Raw genomic sequence first — 13073 nt, forward strand, 5'->3', positions numbered from 1 at the left:
AAAATCCTAGAGGAAACACTGTCCCCTGTGCCCTGTTGTTGTTTACAAGGGCGTCTAAAGCGCGAGCAGTTTCACTTTCTCTAGAGCGCTCGTGTGCGCGTCTATATGTGAAATAACAAACTTCTTGAGCTGATGATAATGACGTGTGCATGATTATTGAAGTGCTTCTGACATTCGATCCTTTCAGAAGCGAACAAACAAGTTAATCACACAGCCTTACCATTATTATTCAGAAAGCACCTTTTTTTCCATTTCATTGTTCACATTTTAGATAATTTACTACTACTTTTTCCTCTCATTAACTTTCTATTCCAGGCACCGCAGAGGAGAGAGGCATCCGTAAGATGAATCGTGGAAACAGCTCATCTAAACGGGACCGGATGGAATCCTACGACCTTCCAATTGGTATGGACTTCCTGCGGCGCCATCGCATTTTCCAGTACCTTCCAATCAGCCCAACTTTCGCCGGCTACCAGTGGAGCATCTTCACCCACAGCTGTCGAAACAGAAGAGACGAGAGCATGCCAGCCAAACCAGAACTGGGAGAAAGCGGAGTATAGTGTTTAACACCACCCTATTCGGTAGGTTTTTAGACAGTCATCGCGAGGCTTCATTCCACCCAGTCAGTGAAAATCTGCAGTCCAGTCCTTAAATACACAACCAGCTTCAGACTCTTTCATCCTTTAAAAACTCTCCCTTTTGATCGACTTGTCTTCAAACACTAAAGATGGTTTCTTGAGCGGTTTCGGAGCGGATCTGAAAGTGTCCCAATGACAACAGCAAGTGGAAGCAATGCAGTTATACACGTTCGTCTCTTTATGTGGGAGGACGTGGCAACACAGATTGATGGAAAACACTTTATAAAATCCTCTGCATTTCCAATATCAGTGTTCCTTTCTTTGGCTGACCTGCACTGCTCCGTCTGGTATGTCAATAATCGGATGCGTTTGACGATAAATGACGTGCTAATGAGCGCCATTGTCACACATGCCCGTTCACAACAAGCCCACACTCGCTTTATGCATGGCACAGTTCTGGAACAAAGTGGATCGCAAGGTTTACTTAGTGATGCAAGGTTATTGTGCTTTATGTTTGAATTGCACTGCTTGAATTAACGCACAAAATGTAGTTTGCTCGTTCGTGATTTTAACCTCCAGAAATGTTTATGATTTTAAAGGGTTAGTTCAACATAAAGGGAAAATTCTGTCATTTACTCACCTTTGTTTTGTTTTAGAACAAAAATTACGATATTTGTAATGAAACATGAGATATTTTGCTTCTCAGTTGTAACTGATCCAAATTTCGATATTCAAAATCATCAGAAAGACAAACTAAAATTAATACATGGTCCGTTTAATCACAATTTTATGAGTTGATAAAGTCTTTGTGTGGTGGAAATAACTGATTTTCGCCTCTAAATTGTATCTGATCCAAGTTTGAAAAACATCTTCAGATCGACAAGCTAAAAATAATACATAATGGCCAGTTTGATCACAATTTTTTCAGTGGATAAAAGTATATGTGTGTGGGCGAAAGAATAACGAAGAAAAAAGCATTTAGAGCGTTCTGAAAATGAACGAAATCTGTGGCGTTTTAAATGACATGAGAGTAAATAACAGAATTTTCTCTTTTTAGGTGAACCAAGTCCCAATGCCTTAAAATGATTCATTCACTCAAGTTTATGTCGTTAGTTAGCTGCTATTTTGATAAATAGTTCTTGAAAAATGGGGGTGTTTCTTATCATCAGTAATAAATACTGTTTGTGCCACCTTGAATTGCTAGTTTCAGAGGCGGACGCAAGTTAAGGAAAGCTATGCAGTAGGTAAAATGAAACACAGATTAAAAAACGAATGTATAATCAGTGCATGGTTTGCAAAAGAAGGAAGACTGGAAGGGAAAAACTTGAGAATGATTGCACTCAGGTCTTGTTGAAAGACGGTAGGGAAATGTTTTTTAACAGTTCTATTGAGCTCAGTTCTGGGCGACACATTTTTTTTGGTCTGTTGTTTGTTTGATGTAGGTGACGCTTCCTCACCGTTGTTCAAGTGAATGTGGTTTATAATTTAGATCCCACAAGCACTGCAGATGTGATTTGTTTGTGAGGAAGAGTGGAATTTAGTGGGCATTTATAGAGGGCGGCAATCTTAACGCCAAAACCTGGAAGACTAATACGCTGTTGGTTACCTCAGTATGTCCTGTGGGTTTTAATAATGGGGCTTTTAAGTTCATGAGTGAAATACATTCTGTTAAACATAACTCGATGATGCTTGGATGTTTTGCTCAACAAAATGAATGACAGACATCAGTACCAAATTTATCGTTATTTTTTTTAAGGTATGTTTCTAAATATGTATGTTTTGTTAGTTGATTGTGTTCATTTGTAAATTGTTCAGCAAAACATCTTCACAAAAATGTATCTTCAAGTCACATTTACCACAGACCTTATTTGGATAAATTAATTTAGTAAAAGTAAAGTTATCTTGTCTTCATTGACTGTTGATATTGTTAGCTTTTAGACTTACATCCCTGCTGAAAAAACCACTACACTAAACCAGCCTGGTTTTAGAGGCGTTTTTGTCGTTTTCAGGCTGGTTTCAGCCATTTTCAACCTGGTATTAGTTGGTCAGGCTGGGAGATGACATTTTAGCCAGGTTGGGAGCCTATCCAAAACCAGCTATGTCCAGCTTAAAACAAGCTGATCAAGCTGATTTTAGCAGGTCGTTTCCAGCCTGACCAGCTAAGACCAGGCTGGAAATTGCAGAAACCAGCCTGGAAATGGCTAAAACTCCTCTAAAACCAGGCTGGTCAAACAGCTAAAACCATTCAACCAGCCTAGGCTAGTTTAAGCAGTTTTTTTTTTTCAGCAGGGTTTCACTTCAACCGGCAAATATACACTAATTGTAAGAAACTAGTTTATGCCCACATTATCCCTATTAGCTTTTTGCTTAACAATTTGTGGTTAATAAAACGCCACAAATACAGCATGTGTTTTTTTTTTTTTAGAATTTGTGTTTGTTAGAATTATCCAAATTAAGGTTGATTAGAAATGTGGGACAATTTAGAGTTCACGTTCTATCTTCACTGAGGTAAATTTATCTGTTGTGTTCATCAACTGTCGATTAGTGTCAAATTAGCTTTACTAGCTAGCTAGTAACATCACAGTTCACTCTGAAAAAATGACAAAAATACAATTTCTCTGAGGTAGATATATCTGTTGTGTTCATTGACTGATTATTAGCAGCCCGTTAGCAATATTTGCTAATAGCATTACAGTTCATTATGTTGCACAATGGAAAAGAATAGAAAATGAGACAAATCAAGGTTATTTATACTTGTAACATGAATTAGAGTCCACATACTATCTTCTCTCGGGTAAATTTGTTTGCCAACTGACGATTATTGTCAATTTAGCCCTAGTACCTAGCTAGTAACATCACCATTCACACCGACTCGCCCAGAAACAGCACACAAATTGATTCCATATGACACCAAAAATATGATTAATTTAATTTCTCTGAGGTAGATAATATCTGTTGTGTTTGTTGATTGTTGATTATTAGCACCCCATTAGCAATGTTTGCTACAAGCGTTACAGTCCATTATGTTGCACACTGGAAATGAATTCAAACAGAGAAATCAAGGAAAATTACAAATGCACCTCAGTTTAGGGTTCACATACTATCTTCTCTGAGGTAAATTTATGTTTGCCAACTGTTGATTAGTATGAAATTAGCTAATATTGTCACAGCTCACTCTGACTCACCCAGAAACAGCACACAAATTGTGAGAAATCAGAATTAATAGAAAAAATACAATAACTTAATTTCTCTGAGGTGGATAACATCTGTTGTGTTAGTTGACTGTTGATTATTAGCACCCCATCAGCAATGTTTGCTATGTTTGCCTATTAGCAATGTTTGCTAATTGTGTCAGTTCGTTATGTTGCACACTGAAAAAGAATAGAAACTGAAAGAAATCAAGTTTAATTGTAAATGGGGCACAAATAAGAGTCGACATACTATATTTTCTGAGGTAAATTTATCTGTTGGGTTCGTCACAACATTATAAACCGCTCCGTAAAGGAACTACATGTACATGTATGCTTTTTAGGGGCATTGTTTTTCCCCCGCCTCATAAACTGAAAACCCCATTATATTTTTAAACAAATTACGAAGAAACTAGAGGCAAATTAGTCTTTCAGGTTTTGATGTCACATCCGCAACACTCTATCTGCACCCTCTGAGACTGTATTAAATACTATTCTACATTATCACAAGAAATACTAATCGTTGATATTTACTTTTAACTATATTTTCTCGTTTTTGGTTTACAGATATTTTAGAATCTTCACAAAAATCAAAGGAAACAAAGTCTTTAAATGTACACTATCAGTTATTGTTACACCTTCCGTGATATCATGAAAGGTCACGAAAGAGCCTTGTTTGGTTGAAAATGTGTGCAGTTATTCTTTCACCTGTGCGAGAACCTCATTTAGATCTCCGTCTGGTGGTCACGTGTGTTTCACCATCCACAATTCAGATTGAGCTTCTCTTCTTGGTGTATAATTTATTTATTTATGTGTACTATGTCTACTATCTCTTTGCTACCTGTAAGATTGTTGAAAGCTAGACGTGTGATTCTCCACTCTAAGGTTTAAAGTTGCGAGTGTGTTGCAGCTTGGTGCAAAAAGACATTTCTATAACCAGTCTCAATATTTACAACATAACCGGTGCTTCCTCAGAAGGTCATTCCAACTAACATGTTTGAGAAGTTTTTTTTTCTCTCTTTCTCTCATTCTAGCTGACTGTAATACAGCCTTCTGGTCTGCTGTTGGATTTGTTTGGGTGTTTTGGGTCAGAACACTCATTATGCAAGGACCATTTACCTTTCTAACACAATGCTACAACAGTTACATTGATTTTAGCCTTATTTTACACGTTTTTAAAGATGTTCTGTGCATTACAGCACAAGATGATTTTAATGCTTTTAAGAATGTTTAAGGAAGAGTTCAACCAAAAAAGGAAAGTTGAATCATCATTTACTTTCTCTGATGTTGTTCTAATGCTGTGTGTAGTTTTTTTTAAGTGAATAGTGACCAGAATTAAGATTTTGAATAAAAATGCACAAATTTATTGTGCCATGTATTTCTAGTGTTCTTGTGGTATACCATAGATATTTACATTAGATTTCGCCTATGCTGTTATTGTCTATTGGAAGCAATGCCTTAATAGAACCGCCATTTTAGTACAGGGTAACGCTCCTTTGAATAGAAATGTATTATCCTCCCTCCCTGTTAAAATTGATCAGATCCATGTCCTGAAACACACCCCCTTTCATGCTTTCACTTCTAATTCTAACGAAGGGAGCAATTCGTTTGTGAATGAATCTTCGTTATGAACAACTCTTGTGAACCATCGATATCCCTGCATCTCAATATACATATCCACCTTTCTAATCTAAATTATATATATAAAATTAGTAATATTCAATATTTTAGGGTGGACAGTATGCACATTGACGCGCAGGCACTGTTATGTTATCAGACACCCTTATAAGTTACTTCAAAAACCAGCCATTACATCACTTAACTGACAATAATACAAGTTTCTGGCACCAGCGTCTTGTTGTCATATTGCATTAACATTGTTTGCTGATGTTATTCAACTAAACTAGCATAAGCTTATAGTTTAGTGCAAGTTGGTGCCACTGTGCCTTATGGTCAGTGCAGAAAGTGACTGTATTATCATCAATAACGTTACTTGTTGAGCACAAAAGTTCATAACATACAAAATCTTACCTATGAAATGTTCTGCCTTTATGCTTTGTTTTCTTTGTTTGCTCGTTACTACACCAGTACGCAGTGCAAAACTCCAACATCTTCACATTGGCTTTAGTGTTGTCTAGTGTCGTTTAATGACTTCTGTCCTGGAAGCACTGTACAAATATGGCGGTGTTATTGGCGCATGCTCAGGTTCTGTATGGGATATCTAGTGTACATATCTATGGTGGTATACAATAGAGTTTGGTGAACAGTAAACTGAAGTTGGATGTGTTATTTAGTGCCACGTTAGCATTATTAGCAAGCACGTCATGATTTTGCCAAGTATGATGCGATCCTTAACATCTATGTTGATCCTGAAACATAATTTTGTTCAAAAATGTAATCCATACCTATTCCCTACCCCTATACCAACAATAACTCTAAATTATTCCCAAAATCAGAAGGGGAATGATGGTTGGATAACAATCATGTAGAAGTGCATAAACCGTAACTGTAAACTGTAAGCCTAAACTTTACATAAACAGTGAACGTATCCCTTAATTCTGATTGGCTGATTGAAATGTTGTTACAGGATCAACATAGATGTTAATCCAGAAACATGTCCTACTTTGTGAAAACTTGTTGGCCTTATTATCAACTCAGTTCAGTCTGACTCCTCCTAAAAAAAACTCAAGAAATCCAGATTAGTAGATATTGTCACACAAAACACAACATTTTACACAAACACTTTTTCCTGAAGTAAATCGTTGACCATTTGAGCCAAATTAGTGTTATTAGTGCTAAAGTTCATTGAAAAGTATTAGAAAAAGCACACAAGGTGTGAAATCAAGATTAATAGAAACGCGACACAATATACAGTACTATAAAGTTTGGTGAACAGAATATTAGTGGATGAGTTCTTTACATTTTGGACTTCAGGGCTTCGCATGAAATAATTCACAAGTTTAGTCAAGATTAATAGAAACACGACACGCAATACATTACTATAGCGTTTGGAGAACAGAATATTAGTGAATGGGTTATTTACGCTTTGATCTTCAGTGCTAGCATGACTGCTAGTGCCACATTAGCTTTATTAGCACCACATTTGAATCCAGAAATAAGTACTCAAGTTGTAAGAGACTAACGTTAAAATAAATGTTAAATAATTCATGGACTCTTGTTCTCTGAGGTAAATGTGTCTATTGTGTTCATTGTTTGTCGGCTATTCGAGCCACATTTGTGCTATTAGTGCTAAAGTTCACTCAGACTCGCATAAAAAAACTCACAAGTTTAGTCAAGATTAATAGAAACAAAACACACAATACAATGTACTTCCTTCTCTGAGGTAAATGTATGTTGTGATCACTGAACCTCAACCGTTAGAGCTATATTAGCATTATTAGCTGTTTATGCTAAATTGTACTCCTACTTGCACAGAAATAAGTCACAGTTGTGCAAAAACAAGATTATTATAGAAACATGACACAAAATCCAATTCATGCTTTCCTAAATATATCTAAAACAGGTAAATATATCTCTTATGTCCATATTTTGTCAGTTATTAGCTTAGCTTTTATCATTTAGCTTTATTAAAGTTTACTCTTTTTGGCGGGCCTTTTAGCCATTGTGATAATGTCCCATGTTTGAGTACAAACTGCAATGGTCTAGGCTGAAATATATTCATGATTTTTTTTTTATTTTTTTATTTCTACTAAACCCTATCATAACCCCCCAGAATACTTAGGCTATGTGCTTTTTTTTTTTTATAATGCTTAATGCTGATATTACACAAAGGCTTCTGGATTAAAATCCCTTTTTGTGGTCCAAATTGATGCATACAGTATTGGAACAACACCAGGGTGACTAAATAGAATGATCATATTTTATTAGTATTAGTTAATTAGCTAGTTGTTTTCATTTAATTTTTAATTATTTTGGTTGAACCAACCTTTTAAATGACAGTATTTGGGACCTAAAAGCGATATCTGAGTGCTGCATAAATAGTGAACGTTTATGTTTAGAGCTGTAGTTTTCCAGAACAACATTCACTTCCATCATAAGGAATCCATTACTACAACACGTTTTTTTTTGTTCTTCAATAGATGTTATCCAGACATTCAACACTCTGAAATGTGGGTTAACGATTGTTTGAGAATCCAAAGTTAATGCAACTGAGAAAGTGTGCAGTTAGCCTCGAAATCTCTTCCCTTTCACGCCGACAGTGCTTGCAGTGGTGTCAAATCCTCATCAATGAAACACTTTCATCCTTAAATAGTTTCTTGTAATGTTCTTAAAAACAGAATATGACCTATTATGAAGACCTGTCTCATCCTGTGCTGTTTTGTTTATCTGTCACTCATAAAGGTTTCTATGGAAGTAACATACGTGTATACATATTTGTGACATACAGTAATTATGTGGAAAAAAACGAGCATTTAACTTTTTTTTGGTCAATATTCATGTTATTATTAACATTTAAACATCATTGATGCGAATTCTGGTTTTGATAATGGACATTTTGTTAACTCAAGCTGTCGACTATTACGATATCGCAGTTTCTGTTGAGATTTGCAGGTTTCGATTGATCTAAATAATAACATGTTGATGTTATTCAAAGCTTCAGTTGTTTTGAAGGGATCGATCTGAAAAGAATACTAAGTTTTTCAGAACTGTAATATCTTTTTAAATGTTTATTTTTGTTTTTTTTTATATCCATCATTGTGTTTTTAAAGACAAAAAAATGCATATAATCTTAAATCATCATGCTGCAAAGCGCACCATTTTGTTACGTTTTTATTTAAGAGTAAAGCAAATTCTCTTTTTTTGTTTGTCTTTTTTGAGATCTGTAGTTTAATTGAATATTTTTGTTAACTAGACTGTTTTCATATTGTATTTTTCTAACATTACTTCCTGTTCATGTTAGTAGTACAAATTTAGAAAGTGGTGCAATGCACTGAAACTATAAATATATGAATATAAATCTCTATAAAGTGCAGAATGTGCTATATTCTTGGACCAGCCATCGCAGCTCCTGTTAGTAGAAACAGCAGATATTGTTTTGTTCCATGATCCTAAAGATATTTAATAAGATGTTTCTGAGCAAATCAAAAAATGTGTTTTGTCTTTATTTGAATTTCTTTGTAAGTGTATCAAGTGTTTCCCCCAACAAAGCAGATTATATTCATTCATTCATATACAACAGTTCTGTCTGGTTCTCAAATCTGACTTGCTGACAGCCATGCAGTATTCTGCAATAACAGCACTCGTACAGCCTTCTCACACTTCTGTATTACTCTGTCCACATAGAGTGACAGCAGATCAATAAACTCACAACAGTTTGACAAATATTGCAGCTGTTGGACAACCTAATAGCATAGTGCCTATTTTAAATAGTTATAATTTCGGAGATACAGTGTGTTGGCATCCATCAGCCTGTCATACTGAGCAGAGCAAAGATGGTTGACATTCCGCCACAAGATGGCGACAGAGACCGCATAATAAGCCCTTAGAGGAGAAAAACTCAGCGTAATTTTAACTACAGCTGATCAAATCATTATGAAACAGGTAAGTGACATTCTGAGTCTATCTCTCTCTCTCTTTTGTATGTTCTTGTGCTGTATTTATACCATATTAATCTGGTAGTCAAATTAATCTGGTAGCCATGCTTTGGCTTTTTCGGGGTGTTAGTATTGTGATATCCTGATTGCAACAAAGAAATACTGGAAATGGCTCTAGACTGATGGCATTTCATGCCGTTCATCCTTATTTTCAAATGTGAGCAAAATAACCCATTTTTTCATAGTTTTAGATATTAGAATCAGTCAAATACTAGCTCTAAATTGATGTTGGTGAATGAGCAATGGTGAAGGAATGGCGGAAGAAAGTAGTTTTTCATACAAAAGGATTTTTAGACTCTCCATGTTTGATTTTCTTTTTTATACACACTATTATGCCGTCGAACTGTTGTATAAACACAATATCACTCTAGTAGCAGTGCAATATGGCTGTAGATCAGCAATGGTAGGACACTAAGGACACGCCTCCCACCAGTGCCGATATACAGCCAAATCGCATTGCTACTCATGTGATATTGCACATATATAAATGAATCAATTCACTACCACATCCAGGTTTATATCAGGTACGGAAAATTTGAAAGCATTGTTGTTGTTTTCATATGTTATTTTACATTTATTTGTTAATAATAATAATAATAATAATAATAATATATATTTTTTAATTATTATTATTATTATTGTTCTATTTTATTTTTATGTAGATTTTTTTTGTTGTTGTTATTTAATAAAACAATATTCATCAGTAATTTTACACTTGGAAACAGTTGTTGTGGCTGTTGTTATTTTATTAAAATGTAATTATTATTATAAAGGTAGTTCTAGAGTCATTTTAGTTGTTGTTTTTTCAAAACATTTTAAAACATTGTTTTGTTGTTGTTAATACTAATTAATAATAATATTAATAGTAATATTTATTTTCTATTGTTTTATTTTGGTTTTTGTTATTTAGTGAAAACAGAATAGAAATCAGAATTTTTACAATTGAAAGTCTTGTTGTTTTTATTATAATTATTAATTATTATAAAGGTAATTCTTAGTTGTTTTTTAAACACTTAACTTTATTTTTGGTTATTATTAATAATAATAATAATATTAATATTCACTTTTGTATTATTGTTACATTTATTTTTGTAATTAAAACAGAATAAACATCAGGAACTTTACAATTGAACGAGACTTTTAATCGTTTTTCATTATTATCATGATTATTTTAATTATTACATTATTCATTATTATTTTAATTATTACATTATTCATTATTATTTTTTGAAACATTTCAACACATTTTGTTGTTGTTATTAATAATAATAATTCATTCATTCATTTTCTTGTCGGCTTAGTCCCTCTATTAATCTGGGGTCACCACATCGGAATGAACCTCCAACTTATTTAGCTCACTTAATTCTCCTGTACCGCATGTCTTTGGACTGTGGGGGAAACCGAAGCATCCGGAGGAAACCCACACGAATTCAAGGAGAACATGCAAACTCCTCATAGAAACGATAACTGACCCAGCCGAGGCTCGAACCAGCGACCTTCTTGCTGTGAGGCGACAGCACTACCTTCTGCGCCGCTGCGTCACCCAATAATAATAATGATAGTTGTTGGTTTAGCGGTTATATTGTTGTTTATTATTTATTTCATTTTTAAATCTTATTTTAAGAATTATTTTAATCAAATTACATTAATTAGTCTTTTGTCCATCCTTAAATTCAGGATTGGTTCAATGTCTTTGGGAAGGAATACTTAAAAAAAAAAATGTCTTCCTAGAAATTTGATCTATAGGGGTAACAAAATGTTGTTCTCTCTTCAGTCTGATCTGGTTAACTCATTACAAATATCAGGTTACACATATCTGTTATTCACCTCTGCTTCTTCCTGTGTGGGTGGGTGGGTGGATGTGGACTATAACTGGCTGAGTTAACATGGTCAACTCAAGCAAACTCTATAAACAGATGCCTGAAAGCAGTCAGAGACAACGCAGAGAGATGAAAAGCAACAGATGATTTCAAAAACACCCGCTGATTTGTTTGTTTTCCATCATTTTAGTTATTGCGTTATTTACGCATTCCGTCATTTACATTACAAACAAAAGAAGCACTATTTAATTGCCACATGATATGTCATATTCAGACCTACAAGGAGTGTCTACTTATGATGATGATCATTTTTGCTTGACAACGTCCTTAATCAGATTGAAAAAAATGAGCAAACTATAATGTGCTTTTCACCACTATCAGTTTGTTATTTGTGTTCCTGATCTCTCTAAAGACTTCAGTGCTTTTTAGCCTGTGAAAACCCCTTTAGCTGTGTGTCTGGACAGATGGGTGTTCATAGCGGGTAGCAGATTACAGAAGATTAAGAAGATCTCAGTCGTTGCCAGCTGAGGTTTGCTCATTTTCTGACCCGTGATGATCTAATCCTCAGTCTCAGTGTCATTAACCCTCTCTCCACATGTGTTTCAGTCCTTGACCAGCCTGAGGAAACAAACCGCATACTTAACGATATTATCACATTTACATTTAATAATTTAGCAGACGCTTTTGTCCAAAGCGACTTACAATTGAGGAGGCATTCAGCGATTCAATAAGAAGAGGCAATACACACAAGAAGTGCTAATTATACAAAGGAACTATTTGTGGTCAGAGAATAAAGTGTAAGGTGGAGGGAGTGTTTTTATAGAGAGATGAGTTTATCTACAGGTTTGTCAAGCCCACTCACCTGTGTGAAGCACACTTTATAAACGCACAGTATTATTTTAGAGATATGGAGGGATTTTAACCTTAGATTTGGCCCACCATCCCATCTGAAATACTCATTTCAAATCTAATGCAATCTTTTGTTGGTTTGTTTTATTGTTAAAAGCTAACTGAAATTAAAAGTTTCAATTAAATATTGCAAATTAATCAGATTTAGTTTAAATGTACATACTGTCACCTGACAGATAGAGGGCAATGCAGAGACTGGTGAGCGAATCAAGACAAAGGCAGATTCTTCTTGACTAGTGTATTCAGCATTATTATAAATTAGTAACTTTAATGTAATATATGCTGTTTAAAAAATAAAGGGAACACTTGGAGTTACATTGTGTCGTTTAGGGGTTCCCCTTTTTTTGAGCAGTAATAGTTTGCTATATTAACCTTCGGCCCACAGCTCATAATGATATTTTGTTTTTGGCCTTTTATATGAAAAAGTTTGGGGCAAAACTTGTGCAAGTGTCTGTTAAAGTGTCAGAACGATGAAAGAGTGTGTTTTCAACAGGTGGTTTGTCAAGCCCACTCACTAGTTTTTACAAAAAAATAAGTGGTACTATTACCCACCCAACCTGCCCATGCTGGTTTATCATTTTACTCGAGTGTTTCAGCGAGACATCATTCAGTTGACTTTGAAAACTCACTAAATTTTCTCTGAGGTTGTCAGGGGGCAGGGAATGGTGCAAAATATAAACAAAAATGCACCAATTGCAACAAATTAAGATGAGAGTTAAAAAACCATTTGGTATTCAGTTAAGGGATGCGAATATACATAAATTAGGCAGATCTAATCAGCAAAACAAATGAGTATACCGAGGGTATGCGCAATTATTGATCCTCAGAAGTTGTAATACCCAAACAGCTAGAGGAAAAAAGTAAGCATACTGAGTATACAAGCGTATAGCCCCGACTACACCACTGATATATATATAGTCAGAATTATTAGCCCCCCTGTTTATTTTTTTTCCCAATTTCTGT

At 34.9% G+C, this 13073-nt stretch overlaps 1 protein-coding gene across 1 annotated transcript in view; it reads left to right on the forward strand.

Annotated features, from left to right (window-relative positions):
• Positions 1-8870, forward strand: part of slc23a2 (solute carrier family 23 member 2) — a 74986-nt gene extending 66116 nt beyond the window's left edge. Inside the window, exon 15 of the mRNA XM_056463308.1 lies at positions 316-8870. Coding sequence (XP_056319283.1) covers positions 316-560 — 245 coding nt within the window. The 3' untranslated portion in view covers positions 561-8870. The remainder of the gene's footprint in view (positions 1-315) is intronic.
• Positions 8871-13073: the final 4203 nt, after the last annotated feature.

Source organism: Danio aesculapii, chromosome 8 (genome assembly GCF_903798145.1).
Source record: "Danio aesculapii chromosome 8, fDanAes4.1, whole genome shotgun sequence".
NCBI lineage: Eukaryota > Metazoa > Chordata > Actinopteri > Cypriniformes > Danionidae > Danio > Danio aesculapii.